The 27,784-nt window shown below is 39.4% G+C and overlaps 1 protein-coding gene across 1 annotated transcript; it reads right to left on the reverse strand.

Moving 5' to 3' along the window:
* Positions 1–207: 207 nt before the first annotated feature.
* Positions 208–25,850, reverse strand: LOC115216460 (ribonucleases P/MRP protein subunit POP1-like). The gene is made up of 8 exons (XM_029785817.2): positions 25,768–25,850; positions 21,606–21,701; positions 18,224–18,408; positions 14,632–14,874; positions 13,033–13,120; positions 10,555–11,319; positions 8,486–8,629; positions 208–1,269 (listed from the first exon to the last, which is right to left on the reverse strand). Exons 2-8 carry the CDS (start codon positions 21,682–21,684, stop codon positions 278–280), a joined length of 2,496 nt encoding a protein of 831 aa, XP_029641677.1. The 5' UTR covers positions 21,685–21,701; positions 25,768–25,850; the 3' UTR covers positions 208–277.
* Between the last annotated feature and the right edge of the window lie 1,934 nt (positions 25,851–27,784).

Consider the following 27,784-nt stretch of genomic DNA (forward strand, 5'->3'; position numbering starts at 1 on the left):
AAGCCATTTCTCCATAGATTGAAAATTGATGAACGGCCTTTCTCGATTTTTAAAACTTATTTCTCATCAGGGGTGTTCCACATCAATTTCACCAAATCCAATGTACATTAATATCATATCACTATTGCTGCAGCAGTAAATAAACAACATACATGTTCAAAATGCAAAGTGTAAAACACACTTGTCAGATATATAACCAAAAATATGTTTATTAAAATGATGTTTATTATTTATTTATTTTTTTATAGATTTAGTAAATAAAATGAAAGTGGTTAGGTTAGGAAATAATAGATAATTTAGCATAACGATATTCTAATGATTTAATACTTCTGACCAAAATTATAGATTTGGAATTTGGTAACAGCTCTTGCAAACCAACTACAGAACAGAATCCGATGCCAACACCAGAAGCCTTTAAAAAAGAGTATCTCCCTGTTGTAAGAAATCCAATAATCTTCCGTGATGTACTTGACAATGGAAGTAACTGACCCGTCCCAGTTTTTAGTTTATCTTCAAACAATCTTGATGGCTTTGTTTTTTTATTTTCTTCACATTCTTTGGTCCCTCTTTTGACTTTGTGTAGTGGTTCCTTAACCTCTGCTGCTTTCTTAGATTTCAGATTTACAAGATCCCTTTTCAAGGGCACACAAATCATTGAACAGTGCTCTGGAACTCCTTTAGATACCATTTCTACAATTACCGGTACTATGGCCTGCTTGTAAAAACCATCTCCAACAAAATGTTTTGAAATTTTCAATTTGGAATCGTTAGTAGATGATATTAATCTACTGAGAGCAATTAGTTTTTTACGGTCCCTCAACACACAAAACTTCTGAATGAGGTCTTTATTTAGTTCTTGTACCAAGGAAAGATAATCTGTATAAAAAGGAACAGGAATGCCAAGCCGCTCAAAATTGGGTCGCTTACTTGGTGGTCGTCGCATATAAACCCCCAGTTTGTTTGTTTTTATCACAGACATTTCATCAAGACCAGCTTCCGTGTCGGGATAGTCGAATGGAAAATACAACTCCCCTACTTCTAATGATGTCCTGTAGGCTTCAGAAAGACCACCCACCTGAGCACCTTGATACACTAGAGCTATCCAAAATGCCATTCCCCATCCAGCTGGAAGTATGATATCACAGCCGTTTCCAAGCCGAGGGTTTGCAAAAGTAGAATTACAAGGCTGAAATAATGACTGTATTCCTGGTCTTTGGATTAAAAGCATTGGAATTCGAGATGAAGAATCTAGAAGATGCAATTGATAACCTGAAACAGAAAATATATAAATCAATATTTTTCTAAAAGCCATTTTAAAATGTTAGCAAAATTTATATTTTATGCACAGAATACATATGACAGTTCAATAAAAACACACACAGTCTGAAGTATTAAAGTAATGGTCGCCATGATAGATCGTTAGCCACTACACACATTTTTTTCTCTCCTTGTTTTTTCTGTGTCCGTTTCTGTCGAATAGCATAGGCTCGAAACGTAAAAGACTTTTTCTATTCCTCAGCGTTATACTAATACATCTGTTTGTTTTGTACACCACCTGTCTTCGTCTTTTGTTTTTTTCGTTAACTCTCCCTATTAAAGTAAAGGTTGTATGTGACTTAGAAGTTTCTCAACTATGTTGTTTTGGGTTCAATCCCACCGCACAACACCTTGGGTTTTTTTCTATATAGACCTAGTCTAACCAATACCTTGTGATGGAATTTGATAGATGAAAACTGAAAGGTGTGTATATGTGAACATATAGAATCTGGACCGAGCTGCAGCTACAGATATCACTGTTTATAGCTCAGGTACAGGCAATGACATGACCGTTTGAGACTGGACTGCAAGCGATGACATTTGCTGATATTTTCTCTCAGCAAATCACCCACAAGCCCAGAGTTCGAAATTTCTCTGGAAAAAGAAAAATTCCTTACTCGGGAAGTAAATAAGGGTTGGCAACAGAAAGAGCACACAGCCATAAAAATCCAGTCTCAAATACCTCCCACATCTAAACCATGCGGGTATGGAAAAACAAACGAATGGACCTGTTGTCACGGCCATCCTCATAATTAGACAATAGGATTGCTTGGTAGTTGCTAAAATTGTCATTTTAGGTATGTACTCATAATCCTAGCTACCATGTATGTTATATCATCATCAGCGACGCCTTGACTGGCTTCTGTGCCAGTGGCACGTAAAAAGCACCAACCGATCGTGGCTGTTGCCAGCCTCCCCTGGAACCTGTGCTGGTGACACATAAAAAGCACCCATTACACTCACGGAGTGGTTGGCGTTAGGAAGGGCATGTAGCTGTAGAAACACTGCCAGATCAGACTGGAGCCTGGTGCAGCCTCCTGGCTTCCCAGGTCCCAGTCGAACCGTCCAACCCATGCTAGCATGGAAAACGGACGTTAAACGACGATGATGATGATGTAGCTGTCTCATCTGGGCCTACTAGTTCTGTATTAAAAAGCTTATTTCTAATAAGCTACTTAAGCCTACATTATTAACAATGCTCAGATCAATGCATGTATGTACATGGCCCTTTATGCACCGGTATGTATTCAAATACCAGTGTTTGTGTGAGAGTGTGTGCAGATATATATATATATAGGAAAAATAAAAGTTGAAAATGCATTGAGAATAGTTAAAATATTTTTTATCAATATAAAACTTTAGCCAATTTCACAGTTTACACTGATTTTCTTTGAAACTGGTTAACACTTTAAATATATTGATAAAAAATATTTTAATTATTCTCAATGCATTTTCAACTTCTGTTTTTCCTATATTTCTACCAATGTGGAATAGAATAACTTTGTTTTCTATATATATATATATCATCATCATCGTTTAACGTCCGTTTTCCGCGCTAGCACGGGTTGGACGGTTCGACCGGGGTCTGGGAAGCCAGGGGCTGCACCAGGCTCCAGTCTGATCTGGGAGGGTTTCTACAGCTGGATGCCCTTCCTAACGCCAACCATAATCAAAACAGCTGATAAAGCAAAGCTTGAAATCCTAGTTAACTAAAATGACTAATAAATTTTTATTAAATATATAGAATCCCACCATCAGCAAATATTTCTATAAACAGATCAAAAATACCAAAAGATATATACACACATAGGCGCAGGAGTGGCTGTGTGGTAAGTAGCTTGTTTACCAACCACATTGCTCCGGGTTCAGTCCCACTGCGTGGCACCTTGGGCAAGTCTCTTCTACTATAGCCTCAGGCCGATTAAAGCCTTGTGAATGGATTTGGTAGACAGAAATTGAAAGAAACCTGTCGTATATATGTATATATATATATGCGTGTGTGTGTTTGTGTGTGTGTTTGTCCCCCTAGCATTGCTTGACAACCAATGCTGGTGTGTTTATGTCCCCGTCACTTAGCGGTTCGGCAAAAGAGACCGATAGAATAAGTACTGGGCTTATAAAGAATAAGTCCCGGGGTCGAATCGCTCGATTAAAGGCAGTGCTCCAGCATGGTCGCAGTCAAATGACTGAAACAAGTAAAAGAGTAAGAGTACATTTGGTCATTCAATTTATGCTTGATTTTCTATGCTAGCATGAATATATTATAGATTGCATGGTTTTACAGCCAGAAGCTCTTCTTGTTGCTAACCCTTATCCATTTTTCAAATAAGGGATCTCCTATTGCACACATCTTCCACAGCAAGAAGTGAATGGTCGACTTCTTCGACAGACATGACCAACAATTATACCACCCACGGAGACTTTTGTAGAGTGCATGTGTAAACAAATACAAAGACACATGTACTTATTCAAGCTTCTTTCAGTTTTCATCAATCAAATTCACACACAAGGCTTTAGTCAAAGCAGGGCTATAGTAGCAGACACGTAATTATGGAACCATGCAGTGGGACTGAACTTGAAACCATGTGGTAGGAAAGCAAGCTTTTTACCCACATAACAAAGCCTACAGCTACTGACATATATATATATATTTATTTATACAAATTAGTAAATAAATGGCACAACTAAGTACCGATATTTACTGGAAATAGCGAACGTAAAATACGACACTAATGTGTAGCTTCACCGCGTATGTATTAGCAAAAATGCGTGTGTGCAACAAACTAGAGCAAAAAAACGTCTTACCTCCAGGGAGAACATCTGAAAGACGAAACACCCGGAAAAGGATAATGTGGTACCTGCAGGTTTCAGGTTTTACAAGATATGTCTCTCACCCATATTTTGTTTTACCTTCATCAGCCAAACATATACCAAGACGAAATCTACGATGTTACCACATTAATACTATCACACTCGACTGAAATGCGGAACGCTAACAGCACGAGAAACGGTGAAGAAGTTTCAAAATATCAGTAATGCAATACAAAGTATTGCCTTCCAGTAAAAAGTAGCCCATGAGGGAAAAATACACAAATTAGTAAATAAATGGCACAACTAAGTACCGATATTTACTGGAAATAGCGAACGTAAAATACGACGCTAATGTGTAGCTTCACCGCGTATGTATTAGCAAAAATGCATGTGTGCAACAAACTAGATCAAAAAAACGTCTTACCTCCAGGGAGAACATCTGAAAGATGAAACACCCGGAAAAGGATAATGTGGGACCTGCAGGTTTCAGGTTTTACAAGATATTTCTCTCACCCATATTTTGTTTTACCTTCATCAGTGTATTTTTCCCTCACGGGCTACTTTTTACTGGAAGGCGATACTTTGTATTGCATTACTGATATATTTATTTATATATATTTTTCTTTCTCTTTTATTTCTTTTACTTGTTTCAGTCATTTGACTGCGACCATGCTGGAGCACCGCCTTTAGTCGAGCAAATCAACCCTGGGACTTATTCTTTCTAAGCCCAGTACTTATTCTATCGGTCTCTTTTTGCCGAACCGCTAAGTGACGGGGACATAAACACACCAGCATCGGTTGTCAAGCAATGCTGAGGGACAAACACACACACATACATATATATATACATATATACGACAGGCTTCTTTCAGTTTCCGTCTACCAAATCCACTCACAAGGCATTGGTCGGCCCGGGGTTATAGCAGAAGACACATGCCCAAGTTGCCACGCAGTGGGACTGAACCCGAAACCATGTGGGTGGTTGGCAAGCTACTTACCACACAGCCACTCCATATATAGACACAAGCATGGCTGTGTGGTAAGAAGCTTGCTTCCCAACCACGTGGTTCCAGGTTCAGGATTTGGTAAATGGAAACTGAATGAAGTCTGTTGTATGGATGGATGGATGTATTTGTGGGTCATATGTATGTATTTGTGTCTGTCTGTCTGTCCCCCCACCACCACATGCCATCACTTGATAAGCGATGCTGGTGTGCCTATGTCCCTGTAACTTAGCGATTCAGCAAAAGAGGCAGATAGAATAAGTACTAGGCTTAGAAAGGCAGTGCTCCAGCATGGCCACGGTCAAAATGACTGAAACAAGTATAAGAATAAAAGAATATATCACTTGAAAACAGGTGAGAGCTGGTAACAGGAAGATCTGCCAAATGAATTCCTTCTGACTCAGGCAAGCACAGAAAAATGAACATTAAAACGATAAAAAAACTGTATGTATAAGGAAGAGGGATTTGGAATTCAAGTATATACCTATATAATTATTAGAAATACCATCAGTTATCTATAACCTGAGTTTTTTTCTGAGGCATTGCCCTTCAGATGGACATTTTAGTTTGCACTTACAGTTACAATAATAGTTATTAACATTAACTCTATGCTTGCTAGTGACAAGTATTATGTGTTCCATCTATAGTATTACATATCACTATGGATACTATTGGTTTTGTTATAGATTAAACTCACAGAGAAACCCAGCCTTGCTCGGGATTAAAATAGCATAGTTTTTTTTTTGTTTTACTTGTTTCGGTATTATGACCCAATTTCATTTGGGTCTACTCTTACCACATTTTAAAGATGAGAAATTCCAAAAAAAAAAAAAAAAATTTATTGAAAACTGGATATGAAAAAAGCATGCCAAATGTTTAAAGTCTTTGAGAAGCAATTGGAGAAACCTTGTGGATGCAGAGGTGAAGAGCAAAGAATGACAGAAAAATGCTAGAAAAAAACAAAACACCAATCCGGTCTCTGCACAAAACTGAAATAATATAATATGACTGCACTTACAATGTTTTGGATACAATATGTAGTCACATCCAACCTAAATTTGCAGAATCAGCATCATGACATGAACCCATGAGTTGGGAGTTTGACTGGCAGAAGTGGTTGGGTTGCAGGTGGCCAGTGACGTGAAAAAGGGCTAAAAAATTGAGAAAATTACAGTGGCTCCAGCGATGGGAGAATAATGGCAGAGTGTTCAAAAGTGTTATTGCAGGGCTTCTTTGTAGACAACGTTTCTGGTGTTGCCCGGATTACCACAAATTAAGAGATCGTGTGGACTGCTGACATGGGAGCATCCGATGTATAGTTGACCATGGGTAAATACCTGCTGTGTCAGATTTAGGCCAACTACTTGTAACAACTATCCCTGTGGTGGTGGGTGATAATAATTCACCATTCTAAAAGACCTGTGGCAGGAATATTTAAACTTTTGTGGCTGTCAACGCTTTCTCTCTATAGTATATACCTTATTAGCACTCTGATACAATCCAGATCTGGCTAACCACATCAAATAATAGAGAACACAGAATTGTTTAAGATAGATAATTGAACAGTAATTTACTTGATAAATAAATCCTGAGTTCACTTGATTGGATTTCATATGGCATACAGAGAATATAATCAAGGCATCATAAAGGAGAGTGGAGGATTATACATCTCCAAAAATTTATTTATTGGAACATTATTCTCCTGAAATTCCAATCCAACACATTTCTGCTGGATAAGTATCCTAGCATCCTTTGACACAATTTTAAGAGAATTAGAGAATTCACCAGTAGGAACCTAATAAGTACAAATAATAGAACTAATATAAATAGTAATAAGATGACTGGTTATAATAATAACTATGTGGATATGGTTGAATATAAATATGAATGATTCTAGTAGGATACTATTTGGCTGAAAACAATAGTGAACCGACAAAAGCTAATGTAAGGGAGGCAACTAAGCCCAAACCACAGTCATAAATAAAATGAACTGCGAAAGGAACTAATAGCACACCTAATCAATATCTATAAAGCTGAAAAGCAAAAAATCTGTCTCATTTTGGGATGGGAATGGTTTAATGGGCAGTAGATGGGGTCAGATTGGCTCCAAAATTTACAGGGACATGTAAAATGAGGCAAGGAAGCGACTGGATTACGTTAGAAATCTCCATCTCAAAAGCTGTGGTTACTAGGGCAAAAAAACCCAGACTTTAACAAGTGTTTGTCGTTTCTCTCTTTCGGATATCATCCTGTCTTCCTTAATCTCTCTCTTTCCTCCCTTCCCTCTACTTTCTCTCTATAACGACGTTTGGCAGTTTCCACTCTCTTTCCTTATGTCACTCATTCTCCCACCATCTCTCTCTCTCTCTCTCTACGTCTGTATCTATAGAGAGAAAGTGTTGACAGCCACAAAAGTTTAAATATTCCTGCCACAGGTCTTTTAGAATGGTGAATTATTATTGCCCACCACCTCAGGGATAGTTGTTACAAGTAGTTGGCCTAAATCTGACACAGCAGGTATTTAGCCATGGTCAACTATACATCAGATGCTCCCGTATCAGCAGTCCACACAATCTCTTCATTTGTGGTAATCCGGGCAACACCAGAAACGTTGTCTACAAAGAAGCCCTGCAATAACACTTTTGAACATACTGCCATTACACTCCCATCGCTGGAGTCACTGTAACTTTCTCAATTTTTTAGCCCAACTGCATCCACCTTTTTCATGTCGCTGGCCACCTCTGCAACCCAACCACTTCTGCCAGTCAAACTCCCAACTCATGGGTTCACGTCATGACACTGATTCCACAAAATTAGGTTCGGTGTGACTACATAGTGTATCCAAAACATTGTAAGTGCAGTCATATTATACGATTTCAGTTTTGTGCAAAGACTGGATTGGTGTTTTGTTTTTTCCATCATTCTTTGCCCTTCACATCTGCATCCACAAGGTTTCTCCAATTGCTTCTCAAAGACTGTTTAAACATTTGGCATGCTTCTTTCATATCCAATTTTCAATAAAATTTTCGGTTTTTTTTGGGATCCCTCATCTTTAAAATGTGGCCAAAGTAGACCCAAATGAAATTAGGTCATAATACCGAAACAAGTAAAACCAAAAACTATGCTATTTTAATCCCAGGTAAGGCCGGGTTTCTCTGCTACTTTAATCTATAACAAAACCAATATCCCTAGTGAACTATGCCAAACCAGACATTGGAGCTCAACACAGTTCTCTGTCTTGTTAGTTTCTGTGGAACCATCCAACCTACGCTAGAATGGAAAATGGATGATAAATAATGATAGTATAATGACGACGATGATGATGATGATGAATTTTAAATAGAAAGTGTTACCTGGAACGACACTTTCTGAGATCATCTTGTTGAATTCCTGCTCTGAAAGTTTGGTCTTTTTAACCTCAGTTCTGATAGCTTCATCCCAAAGAGGAGATGTAGACAACTCTGGTGATGCTTCTATAGATTGGTCGACTTCATGTGCTGTAATATTGAAAAAAAAAATTTTAATGGCAAGACAAAGAGGAAAATGGTCAATTGTGTAAATAACTAAGCTTTATAGGCACAGGCATGGCTGAGTGTTTAACCCTTTCGTTACCAAACCGCCCAAACCCGCCCGAATTTACCTATTCATATTTAAATGAGAATATCAGAGCAAATCTCTTTAGTACATTCGTGAAAACACGTGATTATGCTTCGTAAACAGTTCATCTACAGTTTTGTACAACGATCGACGTGTAATTTTAATTCCCTGAATTTTGGGAGATTTTTTTCCACATTTTTTTCGGCATCGATTTTTCTTCAACTTTGAAAATAGATAGGAGTTTCATGTTATCAAGCATTGATTCCGAATTGGAAAATTTATGAAACAAATACTGGGTACTGTTGTGGATTTAGTTTTTATACAGGGAAACTAATGTTAGTCAGCATGGCTTAGGGTATGATGTGGTCTGGAAGTTATTGTTTGAAGCGATCAATGCGGAAACAAACTTACGCAGAATGTAAACAAAACACAAAATGGGGGATCAAATTTCGGAAAATTTGTGAAGCAAATACTGGGTACTGCGTCGATTTAGTTTTTATACAGGGAAAATAATGTTAGTCAGCATGGCCTAGGGAACGATGTGGTCTGGAATTTATCACTTCCATACCATAACCAGGGCCGTATATTATTTTTTGACCGATTTCTTTAGTTCGGTCAAACTTACGGTGGATTCCAATATTTCAGTTTATTCCACCTTTATGGTACACCTGTTGTGCATTAAATTCAACTGATGATATAGTGATGTGCACAAAATTTTGTTGCATACCCATTTGAATATTAGCTGATGATTCATTTTCTATGGTGATGTTTAAACAAAATTTTAATATTTTTACCTTTTGCTCAATTTACCTGGATTTACCTGTAATTAAAGTCACTTTGAGACAAAAGTTATGCAATAGAATTGATTAAGAACCCTTTCTTTAATTATGTTCCAAATATCACATTAATATGTTGATAAGTAAAAAAGTTACAGTTATTTAATGAAACAAGCCTAGATTCATAATTATATTAGAATTTAATTGAAACTCATGAGGGGTGTATTTTGGTCAGAAATATAGTAACGAAAGAGTTAAGGAGCGTTTTTGTTTTTGTTGTTGTTTGTTCCTTCTCGAGCCACGCCTGGCTCATAAGGGCCGGTTTCCCGGTTTCTTGGTGTATAGGTTCCCTACATGGACGGGACACCAGTCCATCACAGGTGAGCTGCAAGATGCAGGAGGAAAGAGTGAGAGAAAGTTGTGGCGAAAGAGTCAGCAGAAGTTCACCATTACCATCTGTCGGAGCCGCGTGGAGCTAGGTGTTTCACCCATAAACACACACATCATCCGGTCTTAGATTCAAACCCACGATCCCTCGACCGCGAGTCCGCTGCTCTAACCACTAGGCCATGTGCCTCCACTTAAGGAGCTTCCTTACCAATCATGTGGTCTAGGGTTCAACCTGCCATGTAACACCAGTGTCCTCAACTATAATCACAAGCCTAACAAAGCTTTGTGAGTGAATTTGGTAGAAGGGGACTGAAAGAAGCCCATCACACACTTGTATGCGTGTGCTTCCTCGTCTTGGTATACAATCTTATACAAGCATTACACAAGTGATGTCATTTCCAATCTTCCATGAAAACATGTCTGATCATGGGGAAATATTACTTTGCTTCAAAACTTATGAGGTTTGGGAACAGGAAAGGCATCCAGCCATCGAAAATCTAGCTCACTGAATTCTGCATGAAAAATTGGATGTTACAACAATGATGATGATGAAAATCTATTTTCTCTCATCTACCTCCAGAACAACATTACTATGTTCTGAAATGAAAAGTAGGTGCAAAACTCATTTTTTTGCAAATTTAATAATCTTTAATACCTACCTTCTAAACTGGGTTCTGCCCGTTGTTTCTTGCTTGGTAACCGGAATCTTGGGTCCAGAACTGTCAAACCCAGTATCCAGTGCTGGGGCAATTCTGTGGGAACATAAGCTTCACCTAGTCTCTGCCAAAGTTTCCCTTTGGTTTCATGTGACATCAAACAATCTTCAGAACTGAAATAAGAGTGCCACCAAGGACTCTCTGGTGAATCACTTGATGTTTTATTAATTGAACTCACATTAATAGCATTGCCTAAAACTTTCAACGTCAATGGTCCAGTTAAACGAAACCGTACTAATTTGTCTTTCAAAGATTTCAAGAAGACTTGACCGGCTTTGGCAGCTGATCCAGATGAATAACCATTTGAAAGTTTAGAAGAGACTTTCTCTTTGGTTCGATGAGGTTTGCTTGATGTTTTAATATTTGGTGTATCTGATGTTTTAACATTTGGTGTATCTGATGTTTTATCAGTAACAGTTTCAAAGACCTTATCTTCTGGGGTAGAAATAACATTTTGGAATACCTTTACGAGTTCCTGCCAAAGTAAGTTATAACAAGATGGATGGCACCACAGCCAGAGATATCGAATATTCTCAGACTCTGCAGTATCACAAGGTTCTTGGCTTGAGATGCTGTCTTCTGTAGAAACAGGCTTCCAGAAGAATGTTACCAAACCAACAGCATCAAACGGGTATTGGTCATACTTGTATAAAACAATACTGCCTTCTCGGCTTCCATTCAAATAACATTTAGCACCAATACCAGGACCTGTAAAGAGAAATATGAATGATAAAACCAATAAATATATTGGCATAAATTAGACTAAACTTATTTAGGAAATATCATCATCATCATCATTTAACGTCCGTTTTCCGTGCTAGCACGGTTGGATGGTTCGACCGGGGTCTGGGAAGCCAGGAGGCTGCACCAGGCTCCAGTCTGATCTGGCAGTGTTTCTACAGCTGGATGCCCTTCCTAACTCTAACCACTCCATGAGTGTAGTGGGTGGTTTTTACATGCCACCGGCATAGGTGCCAGGGGAGGCTGGCAGCGGCCACAATCGGTTGATGCTTTTTATGTGCCACCAGCACAGAAGCCAGTCAAGGCGGCGCTGGCATCGGCCACGTTCTGATGGTGCTTTTTACATGCCACTGGCACAGAAGCCAGTCAAGGCGGCACTGGCATCGGCCACATTCTGATGGTGGTTTTTATGTGCCACCGGCACAGGTATCACAACTACTATTTCCATTTGATATTTATTTCGATGTTTATGTCCTTGACTCAAAAGGTCTCCTCATTATGCATGAACTGATATTTACAGCTGTATAAAGAAATGCCAATCTCTGTGGAGGAAACCTGTGGAAGGGGCAGACCCAGGAAGATGTGGGATGAGGTGGTGAAATATGATCTTTGGATGCTGGGTCTCACAGAAGTGGTGACAAGTGACCAAGACTTTCGGTAATTTGCTGTACTTGAGATGACATGTCAAACTAAGTGAAATTAGAGCCAGTGCCAGGGATACATAAAAAGCAACCATGCCAGTAAAAGGTACCTGTTACTGTCTATGGAGTGGTTGGCATTAGGAAAGGCATCCAGCTGTAGAAGCCAAGTTAAAACAGATGAGTAGAGAAAGGTGTAGCTTTCAGGTTTACCAGTTCCAGTTGAACTGTCTGACCCATGCCAGCATCGAAAATGGATGCTAAATGACAATGATGATGATCTAATTTAAAAGCCTCCTGAAATTAATAAATTTTTTTCCATTTTTCTCCCCTCAATCATACATAAAGTGAAAGAATCATATGGTATGTGCATATATGTGTGTGTGTGTGTAAATGCCTCATCTTGAAAATGGCCTGATACAAGCAGTGTTGTTTGTTTCAGTCTTCTGTGAAAACATGCACAGATCATGAGGAAATAATATTTTGCTTGGAAACAGTTGAGGGTTGACAACAGGAAAGGTATCTGGCTGTCAAAGATCTGTTTCAAAAAATTCTAACCCATCGAGGAGGAGGGGGAGGGGAGAATGGGAGGAGGAGGGAAGGAGGGGGGAGCAGGATGAGGAGATACTGTTTTGTTTACTAAATAGAATTCTAAAATTGATGGCACATAAAAAGCACTATCCAAACGTGATCGATGCCAGGACCGCCTGACTGGTCCCCGTGCTGGTGGCACATATTAAGCACCATCTGAACGTGACCGATGCCAATACCTCCTGACTGGCACTTATGCCAGTGGCACATAAAAAGCACCCACTACATTCTTGGAGTGGTTGGCATTAGAAAGGGCATCCAGCTGCAGAAACATTGCCAGGTCAGATTGAAGCCTGGTGCAGCCGCTGGCTCTCCAGACCTCAGTCAAAACTGTTCAACCCATGCCAGCATGGAAAACAGACGTTAAATGATGATGATGTGCATAATGCAAAGTTTAAAAGCCAGATAATCTCAAATTAATAACTGCTCCTAAAAATGTTACCAAACTTACCTGTTGCAGGAGAAGAAAGATGAGAAAACCCAAGTGTTATCTCACTCTGAAGACCACTCACTTCAATGCAACAAAGAAAAGACACATCCTAAAATATGAGGGGGAAAAAAGCAGAAAAATATTAATATATCCACCACTACTAGTCTGAATAAATGTAGTTGTTAACAGAGTCAAAAAACAATATATTGAAAGAGTAAATATGGAATTTATACATTTAGTAAAGGATAAACTATGCAAAAACAAGTCATAAATAATCTGAAGATTACTTACAAGGTTTGAGTCAGCTGCAAGCAAGAGCAGAAGACACTTGCCCAAGGTGCCACACAGTGGGACTGAACTCAAAGCTATGTGGTTGGGAAGCAGCCTCCTTAGCCACAAAGCAATGCCTCCACCTATTAGCTTTGTGCTATGGTAGAAGACACTTGCCCAAGGTACCACACAAGACTGAACACGAACTGATGTGGTTAGAAAGCAAATTTCTTAACCGCAAAGCTATACCTGCACTTATTGGCTTTAAGTAGGCTGGGAATATAGTAGAAGACACTTGCCCAGAAGCCATGCAATGGGACTGAACCCAAAACCATGTACCGCAAATCCTCAAGTATAGTCCACCCTTGAGTATAATACGCAGGGGTTTTTTAGGGGGCTGTACCTCTGAAAAACCTAAACCTTGTGTATAATACACGCCCCCTCTCTAACTTGAGTCAAGGAGGTCTATATAACGCCCTTGGTTTGTAAAAATGTATACGGTAACATCCTTTATTATTATTGTAAATATCACATAATGCAAATGTGTAGCTTTTTTGTGCATTTTGTTTGCAGAAAATAAAGAAATAACAGTAATAACATCATCATCATCATCATCATTATCATTTAGCGTCCGCTTTCCATGCTAGCATGGGTTGGACGGTTCAACTGGGGTCTGTGAAGCCAGAAGGCAGCATCAGGCCCAGTCTGATCTGGCAGTGTTTCTACGGCTGGATGCCCTTCCTAACGCCAACCACTCCGTGAGTGTAGTGGATGCCTTTTACATGCCAACCGCACAGGTGCCATACGGAGCTGGCAAACGGCCACGAACGGATGGTGCTTTTACGTGCCACTGGCACAGGGGCCAGGTGAGGCGGATGATTCTTTTATGACTTCATTGCTTTCAGGCTTAGCTTAAGGTATTTTCACGCCCGACATCACAAAATGCGTCTGAATAAACATTGCCGGACAGCAAATAGAGACTCGGACATTGCTTAGAAAATATTTTTCATTTTTAACCTCGTGTATAATACGCACAAGGGATTTTGACCTTTAAATTTTGGGGAAAAATGTGGATTATACTCGAAGATTTACAGTAGTAGAGAAACAAACTTCTCATTCACAAAGCTACGCCTGTGTCAGTTGTTGATGGTAAAATAGTGTTAATGATCATCATTATCATCATGCTACCAATAAACTACTAGAGCTGATATTTATCCTCACTTAAACGTGGATGTTCAGTTGGAACAAACTATACTGCAGTAGTTACCAAGAGAAACCCTCATATTAGCTTTTGGTGTAAAATTCACTCTTGTTTATAAGTTTCAAATGTTTACCAAATGGTGTACCAACCTGTAATAAGCAATATTTCGTAATAGAAGTGTAGGTCCTTCGTGTAGATTTGGAAGTGGGTTCCTTAGCTAAATGGTATCCCCACTTTTTAGTCATATGGAAACGCTTAGCATGCCAAATGTGAGTTTCGAGCCAAACTTGTTTCCTTTTGCGGCGAGTGTATTCAGCTAACAGATTATTTGGTCGTCTGCGATGCTTTCTCGATGGTGGTCGACGTAGGCGTTTATTCACCTGGTTCTCGTACTAAGATGAAAACAATCAGCATAGAAAACTGGATTAATAAATCTATTATATATATATAACATACTTAATCATATTGTATTTTAGGCAAACAAAAAACAGTAATTTTTAAGTGAGGGGTGTATATATGACTGGGTGTTGAAGATTTCCTGTCTTTGAGTAAAAGAAAATACAGGAAGATCAGTTAATTATGATTTTATTCAACATATTCCTCTCTCGTATTCACACATTTATTGCAGTGGTCCTACAGTTTTTTTTAAGCCCTGTAAAAACATTTGGAAGATTGGGCCTCCAAGCAAGCCTTTTGTGATACCCTTAAAGCCAGGAATTTTTCAGTACCCCTCTCGTATATAATATATACATAATTAATTAATAAGGGTGAGAGAATTAGATACTAATTTAATAGTATATCTATTCAACACCAAGTGGCCCAGTGCCCCAAGAAACCTGGATTATTATAATATTTTATACAAAAATAAATATAAGAGAGTGGTCACTATATGGCTCACTCAAGCACGATTGTTAGCTAACAATCGTACTGACTTTCATGGGAAACATGTATTTTTGTGGTTGAAACCTTTTGGATTTACTAGTGCTTGAGTGAGCCATATAGTGACCACTCTCTTATATTTATTTTAATATATACATACACAACCAGCTTCTATCAGTTTCAGTCTGCCAAATCCATTCACATGTCTTTGGTCAACCTGGAATTATAGAAGACACTTGTCCGAGGCATCACTCAGTCCCACTGGGTGGGACTGAGTGAGCACAAAACCACATGGTTGGTACTTAACCATTCAACCTTACCTTCGCTTATAAACAATTGATTTAGAAAACTAGATTAATAAATCTATTACATATAACACTAGCGCTATGACCCGACAACGCCAGGTCATAGTGCTAGTGCATGCATATACAGCTGCGTGCGTGCACACATACACACGAGTACTGTCCAAATCTCCGACCAATCTCATACACCAGCTGGCATTCAATTGGCGTATCAAGTTTCGGGCATTTTGATTGGGTTTTGGATAGAAAATTCACAAAAATGTCACTTCTATTGATTTTTTTACTGGCTTTGCGGTGTGACTGGGGAAATGTAAAGATGTGCACGACCACCCTTGGACGGTTTTAAATGACCATAGAAAGTGCAAGACCTCTAACTGAAAAATTGTGGATTTGTATAAAGGACATACACACACACAGACACTTTGCCATTTATATAGAGAGAGATTCTTAATCCTATTAAAGTATTACATAGGCATCCTTTGCTTAACAGAAGCATTCTGTTCATGAAAATCTTATTGTATGGTGGCGTTTCATAACATAATTTCCAATGACTTATGCTTTTGCTGACTTTCAAGAAACATGCATTCAATGGAGAATAGCTTTCACTTTACAGAACAACATGTTATAGCAAGATTTTTAGGAGTACAATGATTCCACAATGCTGAAGATGCCTGCATTAGTATTGATCCATATGATATGACTAAATATGTTGAACAGCAAGACTTACTGTTGGTAGAAATATTAAGGTAGTGAGCTGTCAGAAACGTTAGCACACCGGGCGAAATGCTTAGCATATTTCGTCTGCCGTTACGTTCTGAGTTCAAATTCTGCCGAGGTCAACTTTATCTTTCATCCTTTCGGAGTCGATAAATTAAGTACCAGTTACGCACTGGGGTCGATGTAATCAACTTAACCCCTTTGTCTGTCCTTGTTTGTCCCCTCTATGTTTAGCCCCAGGGCAATAAAGAAATAAGAAATATTTTTAGCAATGCAAACATGAAATATGCCCCATTCCCAAGAAGACTAACTTCTCTGAACCTGCCAAGTCCTGATCCGCTTTCATAAAAGCTGATGAAAACTGAAAACAACTGAAAACAACCACCTCCCTCACGCTTGAAGATATTGTGTCAGATTATGTTTTTGAGTCAGCCCACCTTACACTGTCAGCAAGACAGAAACAAGCTTCTATGGAAAGGAGAATTTCCAGGGCAGTAGGCATCAAATTTTGGTTGCAACAAGCTACTAGATCATCGTCATCATCATCATCATCGTTTAACGTCCACTTTCCATGCTAGCATGGGTTGGACGATTTGACTGAGGTCTGACGAACCAGATGGCTGCACCAGGCTCCAATCTGATCTGGCAGAGTTTCTACAGCTGGATGCCCTTCCTAATGCCAACCACTCGAGAGTGTAGTGGGTGCTTTTACGTACCACCGGCACGAGGGCCAGTCAAGCGGTACTAGCAACAGCCATGCTCAAATGGTGTTTTTTATGTGCCACCTGCACAGAAGCCAGTCCAGCGACACTGGCAACGACCTCGCTCAAAATTTTTTTCACGTGCCACCAGCACAAGTGCTAGTAAGGCGACAAACCTATCTTAAAGTCATTTTTCTGTGTCAGAGTAGGCTTCATAAACCACCATCAACTGGACAGAAACAAATTACTATGGCAAAGAGAACTTCCATGATGGCAGGCATCATATTTTAGTTACAGTGAGCTGTCAGATACCTCATACGAGGGGATGCTGAAAAGTTCCTGGCTTTGGGTAAAAGAAAATACAGAAGGATCAGTTAATTAGGATTTTATTCAACATATTCTCCTCTCAGATTCACACACTTATTGCAGCTTTCCTTCAGTTTTTTAAAGCCCTATAAAAGAACTTGGAAGGTTAGACCTCCAGCCAGGCCTTTCATAGTACCCTTAACACCAGGAGCTTTTCAGCATCCCTTCGTATATGAATGTTTGTAAAAACCAGTATAAATTGGTGCATCAAGTTATGTCCCATTGTTTAAAATAATGTAACTTAGCCATTCAGTATATAGGGATCAATAAAATACATACCATGCTGAAATAAGTGTTAGGGTTGGTTTAATTAACTAAAACCTTTGAGAGCACTTCACCAACAAAGTTCCAGGCCCATGACCAAACCCACTGGAAGACTACAGAATGGTCAGAGAGGTAATAACATCATCATCATCGTTTAACGTCCATTCTCCATGCTAGCATGGGTTGGATGGTTCGACCGGGGATCTGGGAAGCCAGAAGGCTGCACCAGGCTCCAGTCTGATCTGGCAGTGTTTCTACAGCTGGATGCCCTTCCTAACGCCAACCACTCCGTGAGTGTAGTGGGTGCTTTTTACGTGCCACCTGCACAGGTGCCAGGCAAGGCTGGCAACGGCCACGGTTGGATTGGTGCATTTTACGTGCCACCGGCACAGAAGCCAGTCGAGGCGGCACTGGCTTCGGCCACATTGATTATAATAGGTCTGTAAGCTTGGCACTGACCATAGACAACATAATAACAACCATAACACTATAAAAATATGGAAAACACAAACCTGCTTTTTGACCAACTGCCGAAGACGCCGTGGCCAACGTCTGATGTCATGACTCATGGCTCGTCTGTTCATGTGTTTGGGTAGAGTCTCCAGAACCATTTTGTTCACCGTTTTAGTCTGGACATGAAGGTTCAAACTTGCAATTTCTTGAGACCGACTTTCAGCATATCGAGTAATGTTAACACCTGAGAAATATAAAACAAATATTATTACCATCATTATCAGAATAATTGACAGGCGCAGGAGTGGCTGTGTGGTAAGTAGCTTGCTTACCAACCACATGGTTCCGGGTTCAGTCCTACTGATTGGCATCTTGGGCAAGTGTCTTCTGCTATAGCCTCAGGCCTACCAAAGCCTTGTGAGTGGATTTGGTAGACGGAAACTGGAAGAAGCCTGTCGTATATATGTATATATATATATAGATATATATGTGTGTGTTTGTGTATCTGTGTTTGTCCCCCTAGCATTGCTTGACAACCGATGCTAGTGTGTTTATGTCCCCGTCACTTAGTGGTTTGGCAAAAGAGACCGATAGAATAAGTACTGGGCTTACAAAGAATAAGTCCCGGGGTCGAGTTGCTCGACTAAAGGCGGTGCTCCAGCATGGCTGCAGTCAAATGACTGAAACAAGTAAAAGAGAGTAAAGAGTAATGGTTTTGTAATTTAAGCACTAATAATTTTTAGGTTAAGGGTGTGTATGTAATCTATACACAACCAGCTGCTTTCAGTTTTTGTCTGCCAAATCAACTCACATATCACACTTCTCCAAGGTACTACCCAGTGGGTCTAAGCACAAAACCACTTGGTGGTACTTTATAACACACCCAATGACTTTAATAACACATCCATGCCTATTAACTATAAAATTATAATTGAAGTGAAGTACAACCAGTGCATGTGTTGACTGGCAGTATTACCCTGCCAAAGTACATAAATTTCAATATACAGTTTCACATAAAAATTTTTTTAAATGATATGTTTCAATTACATACATTATACATATGACATCTGTTTAAGTACTAAATATCCAGGAAAGCTGTTATATTCTTGGTATAAAGGGCATTTTTATAATGTCTCATCATTAAATAATGGTTCATCAGAGTTCAAATGTGTTTCGAATGAGATAAATATCATTATCCATTTAAAGGTGTTAAGCTAGCAGAATTAATTACTGAAGGTGGCGAGCTGGCAGAAACGTTAGCACGCCGAGTGAAATGCTTAGCGATATTTCGTCTGCTGCTACGTTCTGAGTTCAAATTCCGCTGAGGTTGACTTTGCCTTTCATCCTTTTGGGGTCGATTAAATAAGTACCAGTTATGCACTGGGGTCGATGCAATCGACTTAATACCTATGTCTGTCCTTGTTTGTCCCCTCTGTGTTTAGCCTCTGGTGGGTAATAAAGAAATAGGTATTTCGTCTGCTACTTCGTTCTAAGTTCAAATTCCGCCGAAGTCGACTTTGCCTTTCATCCTTTTGGGGTCGATAAAATAAGTACCAGTTACGCACTGGGGTCGATGCAATCAACTCAATCCATTTGTCTGTCCTTGTTTGTCCCCTCTGTGTTTGGGCCCTTGTGGGTAGTAAAGAAATAAGAATTAAGAATAATCAGAAAAACTGCCTTATAGTATTTGTTCTGGGTCTTTACATTCATCATCATTTAACGACCGCTTTCCATGCTAGCATGGGATGGACGATTTGACTGAGGTCTGGCAGAGTTTCTACAGCTGGATGCCCTTCCTAATGCCAACCACTCCAAGCTCAAATTCTGTCATGGTCAACTTTGCCTTACAGGGTTGATAAAATAAAGTGCCAGTCAAGTATCTGAACTAATAGTATTGATGCTCTTCCCCTGAAAATTGCTAGCCTCGTGCCTAAATTACAAGCCATTGTTATTATTCATTTAATCCTCTTCTTCTCAGTTGGAAAATCAGACCAGTTCTTAGTGACTCTCAGAGCTTTACTCCATGTAAGATCCAGTTCTTTCTGAACTGTTGTATGCCATGTATTTGTTTTCTTTCCAGGCTTTTCTCTTTCCAAGTGGCATTTCTTTTGGCTCTTTATGTTCCGAGTTCAAATCTTGCTTTGATGAAAAACTTTGTTTTTCATCTTTTTGCAATCAATAAAATAAAACATCAGTCAAGTATTGGGTTGTCCGGAAAGTTTGTGCCGATTTATAGTAGCTTACCTTCCGACTTATTTCAGAACATAGTTGAGTCCATAAAATAGGATTTGATTACACCTCCATTTAGAGTACAGTTTAAGCTATCTTTTTGTGGAAGAAGGTTTATGTTCCTATAACCTGTGTTAATTCTGTAACCCTTTAAAATGGAAAATAAGAAAGTTCATTTTCGGCACTTGATGCTTTGGGAACCAGACAAAAACTGCTGCAGCTCGGCTGGGATGTGTTACCCCACCCTCCATATTCACCAGATATTGCTCCTTCAGATTTCAACTTATTCAGGTCTCAGCAGAATAGTCTTAATGGTAAAAATTTCAATTCTTTGGATGACATAAAAAGATACCTTGATGAATTCTTTGCCATGAAACCATCTCAATTCTGGGAAGAGGGTATTTTCAAGTTAAAGGAAAGATGGAGACGCATTGTGCAATCAAAATGGTTCATATTTGGTTGATTAAAAATGTAATGGCAAGTATTTATTGACCTTTTTCTTTCCTTTAAAAATTGGCAAGAACTTTCTGGACAACCAAATACTTGGGTTAAAGCTACCAACTTATCACCTCGCCTCAAAATTGCTAGCCTCATACCAAAATGAGAAAGAATATTATGAGGACAGTAAATTAACAGAATCAATAGCACATCGGTTGAAATGCTGAACAACATTTCTTATTTCTTTATTACCAACAAGGGGCTAAACAAGGACAGACAGAGGGATTAAGTCGATTATGTCAACCCCAGTGCATAACTGGTACTTATTTAATTGACCCCAAAAGGATGAATTTGAACTACACACAAAGGGTTAAACACAGAGGGGACAAATAAGGACAGACAAATGGATTCAGTCAATTACATCGACCCCAGTGTGTAACTGGTACATATTTAATCGACCCCGAAAGGATGAAAGGCAAAGTCGACCTTGGCGGAATTTGAACTCAGAACATAGCGGCAGGCGAAATACAGCAAAGCATTTCGCCCGGTGTGCTAACGTTTCTGCCAGCTCTCCGCCTTAATGCCTAACAACATTTCTACCAACTCAATATATTCCTGAGTTCAAATACTATAGAAGTTAACTTCGCCTTTTATCCTTTCTGGGTAGATAAAATAAGGTACCAGTCAGGTATTTGGGCTGATGTATCATTTAACACTTTCCCTTTAATTATTGTTGGTCCTGTGCTAAAACTAGAAATGATTAATTATACTTACTTGGAGGCAATGCAATATCTGACTGGTCTCCAGCTTCAACATTAGAAAACTTTCTCTTCCTATTATTTCGGTCACACATTTTGATCAGCTGTCTATCTGAAACAAACATTAAATGATAAAAACAATAATTCCAAATGTGAAAAAAGTTATTGGAAACATCATCATCATCATCATCGTTTAACGTCCGTTTTCTATGCTAGTACGGGTTGGATGGTTTGACCGGGGTCTGGGAAGCCAGAAGGCTGCACCAGGCTCCAGTCTGATCTGGCAGTGTTTCTACAGCTGGATGTCCTTCCTAACGCCAACCACTCCGTGAGTGTAGTGGGTGCTTTTTACGTGCCAGGGGAGGCTGGCAGTGGCCACAATCAGTTGGTACTTTCTATGTGCCACCGGCACAGAAGCCAGTCAAGGCGGCACTGGCATCGGCTGCGTACAGATGGTGCTTTTTATGTGTCACCGGCACAGAAGCCAGTCAAGGCGGTGCTGGCATCGGCTGCATAAGGATGGTGCTTTTTACATGCCACTGGCACAGGTGCCAAATGAACTACTGTCTTCAGCATCAACAACCTGATGGAAGAAGACATATATATACAGATCTGGCTGGGTATTTGTGGATAAAATTTAGCAGGCCATAAACAGATGTCCTAATAAAAAGTTACACACCATACACTACCGTAAATCCTCGAGTATAATCCGCATTTTCCCCAAAAATTTAAAGGTCAAAATCCCTAGTGCGTACTATATATGAGGTTAAAAATGAAAAATATTTTCTAAGCAATGTCCGAGTCTATATTGGCTGTCTAGCAATGTTTATTCAGACGCATTTTGTGATGTCGGGCATGAAAATACCTTCAGCTAAGCCTGAAAGCAATGAAATCATAAAAGAATCACCCATAACTTGCAGTAAGCAACATTTATTAAATTAAAGTATTCAGAACACAGAATAACATGTAACAAAAACAATTTGCAAACATATTTACATTCCCATATAACAGTTAAGAACATCACCATTATTGTATTACGCATGCACGGAAGTGTTTGTTCGACTAGGTGCTGCTGGCTTAATTATGCACGAATTGTGCTTAATAGTTTAACGCTAAATAGTTCATCCTGCTGTTTGTATTGGCAGTTTGCATCATTACCATGGCAAACAATAGATACTTAATTAAATACCAGTATTAAATGTTTGAACTACTGTGGGTCTTTACTAGGGTTTTTTTTATAAGCGAGACTTAAACCTCTACATTAATCTCCAATAAAACATTTTATACATTATATGCCCATAAAATGCCTCATAGATCTTATTCAGCTATGTTTAAACTTGAAGTTATATCATATGCTGAAGAGCATGGTAATAGGGCCACCGGAAGAAAATTTGATGTTGACGAAAGCAACGTCAGGTTATGGAGAAAAAAATAAAGATGAAATTAAACAGATGCCAAAGATAAAGAAGGCAAGAAAGCAATAATAAAGGACGTTACCATATACATTTTTACAAACCAAGGACGTTATATAGACCTCTTTGACTCAAGTTAGAGAAGGGGTGCGTATTATACACAAGGTTTAGGTTTTTCAGAGGTACAGCCCCTAAAAATCCCCTGCGTATTATACTCAAGGGCGGACTATACTCGAGGATTTACAGTATATTTCAACTTTCTTATTTCTCTTTCAGATGTAATGAGAGCATCAACATGGAACATTTCGATTTGATACAGGAAATGAAATGGTTCAACATTCTTAAGGCCAACCACTGCAACTCATAGACTGCAAGCTTCTTGAATATAGCAAGATCCTTTATACTCCAGATCAAGAAAGAGCTGGAAACCTCCAACAAAGCTCTATCATCCGTGGCCTAAAGAAAGAAGCATTCACAATAATCAGATGTTGTTAATATGACTGAAATTGTCCAGTAGGGCAGGAAAAAATCATTAATGACAACCCCAAAGGGTTGATGAGGACCATCAACAAGCATCTTAAGGTGGAACAGTCCATTATTAGGTTTCAGGGCAGGAGGACATCAACAAGTATTATGTGATGAGAAGAGTTCAGTTCAAGTCTAGCAGGACCTAGATGTGCGTGATCATCTGGCATTCTTCCATCACCACCCCAGCATCATGTACATCCATACTTTGAATCCCTCGGACTGCTACATTTGACTTGTCATTGGCAATGGAATGAACAGGTTGGTGTTCCTGCCCTCCTCCCGCCCTATGATTCACAGGTTGAGGGCTGCCATGGTGAGCGAAAGCAGCTGATTCTTAATACATAATCGCTCCCATAGCTCCGTCAGCACAACTACTGAGGCTGAGAGGGGTTTTGTTGAATGGTCTATTTCTAGATGAATACCTGCCATTTTGACTGAGAATTTTTTTTTTCTACTTTTTTTCTTTGTTTTGTTTTGGAGTGTCCAGGTACACCTTGCACAATGTTTCTGACAGCATTACCAAGAGCATAGTTTGAACCGAGCATGCACAACTCTTTTCAAGAAGCAGACCTCATGAGTCAGGGCTCATCATTAGGTGGGCCACACTACTAAAAAAAAAAATGATGGTAATTTTTCGTTTGGTATGCCACTGAAGGACTGCAGGCCGCAGTTTACCCAAGACTGGTTTAACCCTTTCATTACCAACCTGGCTGAAACCGCCTATGGCTCTGTAGTACAAATGTCTTGTTTTCAAAAGTTTTGAATTAAAATCTTCCACCAAACCTTAGTCACAATTAATGTTCCTAACACTATCTTACTCTTTACTTGTTTCAGTCATTTGACTGCGGCCATGCTGGAGCACCGCCTTTAGTCGAGCAAATCGACCCCGGGACTTATTCTTTGTAAGCCCAATACCTATTCTATCGGTCCCTTTTGCCGAACCGCTAAGTGACGGGGACGCAAACACACCAGCATCGGTTGTCAAGCAATGCTAGGGGGACAAACACAGACACACAAACACACATATATTTATATACATATATACGACGGGCTTCTTTCAGTTTCCGTCTACCAAATCCACTCACAAGGTATTGGTGGGCCCGGGGCTATAGTAGAAGACACTTGCCTAAGATGGCACGCAGTGGGACTGAACCCGGAACCATGTGGTTGGTTAGCAAGCTACTTATGATAAAGAAGTTATTTTACTAAATTCTTTGTTATATTTAAAGTAACTGAAAGAAACACAGAGCATCTCAAAATAAATACAGTAACAAAAGGGTTAAACCAGTGCTCCGCAACTAGTATACCATGGCACACTGGTGTGCCACGAGACGATGCTAGGTGTGTCACAGTGTAACCTGAATATAATTTTTTCCCCCTATACTTTCAGTTATATCTTTTAGCTCAGGTGTGGCGCCGAATTTTGAAAAGAACATAAATGTACCGCGAGTGAAAAAAGGTTGCGAAGCACTGGTTTAAACAGAGACCCACCCTAGCTCAAAATAAATATCTACTTCAGTGCCACTGTTGTTCTATATTGAAGCCCCACGAAGTACTCCCCGCCTCCAGCTGTACCAGTAATTATATAACGGAGCAATGTTTATGTGGGCAGGCATATGTATACACTCATACATAATATATGTTATTTACCTATACATATGTGTGCGCTTGTAAAATCCACATGTCTCTATGTACAAGAGTTAGCGACGTAATTCATCGATAATCCGGTACTTACGGTTTCTATACCGAAGGATCGCCTGTAAAAGAAACGTCTAGAGTACTTCAGTCGCTTCCCGCTGACCAATGCCACTCACGTGAAACTTGTTTCCACCAACAAGATGGTCCTTATGTGGCCAACGGCCGACCAGAGCAGCTAAATCTCCCTCAAATAATACCCCTACATAAACGAAGGCTCACACATTGAACGATGTGCATAAAAAGACGGAATGGTCACGGCTGGAAAACTTTTTTTTTACCATAGGCCTGCTCAATTATGAATGATGTGTGACCTAAACAAGAAGTTATGTTTCACAACATTAAACAAACAAAAACAAGGCGGTTCGTTTTTCCTAAACTTTAACAAATGTTATATATATATAAACAGGAAATAATCGCTGACAACTAAAATTCAAAGCCGACATTGACTTGATATGAAGCAATGTCGTCGTTCATCGCAAGCAGGAAGAGAAATAGAGAAAAAATGTAAAATAAAATTGCAGAACACATGTTTGAACTCACGTGGAGAAAACGTAGATTTCAAATGGGAACCTTTTGTTGGTAGGGAATAAAAGTGAGAGTCACCGAGTGTGGGAAACCGGTGTCGACCACGAATTGTTTCCTTTGGTTAAAAGGCTTTTCAATTGAAAAATAAATTGATACAAGGAATATTGCTCTGATTGAGCAGATCAATAAGCGAAGATATTTTAGCCGTGACCTTCCGTCTTTCTCTTTTTTTTTTTTTTCCTTCAGACAATATGTCGTATCAAGGATTACATTAACTAATGTATCTATCCTTTAAGGCAGGCCAGAGGAATAAGAGACACTTATTCCATCATAAAGTAAATGGAAAAAAAATTAATAAATGGCGAATATAAAAGAGAATTTTGATAGGCTTGGTGGGGCGATCCTTCGGTATAAGTACACACGTGGCTTTGTTTACATTTCTGAAGATAACAGAAACCCTTTTCTCCCACCCTTAACCCTAACCCCCCCCCCCATATATATAAAAAAAAACACTTTCTTGAAATGTATCCGGTACTTATACCGAAGTTACGCCCTTGGTGGGAATGTCTATGACCTGGCTTCCTTTTTCTACAAAAAAAAAGCATCTTAATAATCAAGACAATTTTTTTATTTTTCAACAAAAATAGCAAAGAGAAATAACTCAAAGTAATTAGTGTCATGGATATGGACAATAAAGATTAATAAAGGTATATTAAATACCATAAATGGTAAAGTCTTGGTTTATTGAAATTTCCTTCCCTTCAAGATTTAATTGTGGCCAACTCTGAATGGGAATAAGAGATTGAAACTCTGACGTCTGGCAGCTGACTTGGCAGACACCCATAAAATTATTAACCATCTTACAAACAATAACTCTGAACACCTTTTCAAACTCCACCTGTCTAACACCCGTGGACATGTTTACAAAGTCAGAAAACAGCACAGCTCCCATGACTTTCGGAAACATTTTTTCACGCTAAGAGTTGCTGAAGTATGGAACAAACTGCTGGCATCAGTTGTTGGTTGTCAGAGCACTGCATCCTTCAAAACTTCCATGCTTCCTGAGATTCGCCAACACTACACCTGATTTTCTCCCCTCCATACACACGCAAGCATGTATCTGACTCATACACTGTTCACTTCCCAGACATTTGTACATTACTGCATATGCTTTATATGCACTTTTGACAAGTTGTGGTGCATCTGAGCACTGTATACAATAATTTCATTATTATTTATTTTGTGGTGATGCTGTTGTGTAAGGTTCAGCGCGCATGCGCAGAATGGGACTACTTCCGGGTGGCCACCGGAAGTCTTCCCCATGCGCATGTGCAGGAAACTGACCCCTAAAACACGGTCCACTCACTCAGTCTCTCTGGCCCCAACAGCCCTCGTGAACAGACGTGCATTTGGTAGTCTCTGAGAACTACGCACCGACTTAGCAGCGGACCACATCGAATCACTTCGATCAACCAACAAGAAGCAGTACAACAGATTTGGCTGTCGGTCCCCCTCAGAAATACGCACACCAGATCAACACCATCACGAGTAATAAAACAACATTTGCTGTCTTTCCCAGATAACCTGACTTCGTCTGTTATATTTAACTAAATTGTATGTGACGGGATCGGATCGGACACCCCTTCAGTGATGCCAATTCCAGATCCTGTTACAATTTTATAACCTCAAGAATAAAGAATTTCCTGAAATTAACATGCTGTTGAAGAAACAATTGTCTGTCAGGAAACTGGAGAACAGTATTCAAAGGTCTACACTGGAAGAGATTATGATGAAGAACTGTGTGTTCCATCCCATGTAGTTGTGACAGTGAAATTAAAGGTGAGATAAGCTATCACCAAAAAGTGTAATGGGAAACTTAACCACAATCTAACGCATCAATCTCTTGATTTACTTATAGTAGACCACAGCATCTCCAATTTATGTTTGTTTTTTTTATATATATTTTATCTACATTAGAGACAAGAAAACTTTCTTTGTGTATCTTCCAACAATTGGAAAGTTCAGCTTGACC

The sequence above is a fragment of the Octopus sinensis genome, linkage group LG10 (assembly GCF_006345805.1).
Source record: "Octopus sinensis linkage group LG10, ASM634580v1, whole genome shotgun sequence".
Classification (NCBI taxonomy): Eukaryota; Metazoa; Mollusca; class Cephalopoda; order Octopoda; family Octopodidae; genus Octopus; species Octopus sinensis.

Coding starts and splice junctions, on each gene's coding strand:
- LOC115216460 (XM_029785817.2), bottom strand. CDS start 21,684: ATGTGTGACCGAAATAATAGGAAGAGAAAGTTTTCTAATGTTGAAGCT. Junction 18,409..21,605: donor AGATATTGCATTGCCTCCAA/GTAAGTATAATT, acceptor TATATTTCTCAG/GTGTTAACATTACTCGATAT. Junction 1,270..8,485: donor CTCAGAAAGTGTCGTTCCAG/GTAACACTTTCT, acceptor TTTCTGTTTCAG/GTTATCAATTGCATCTTCTA.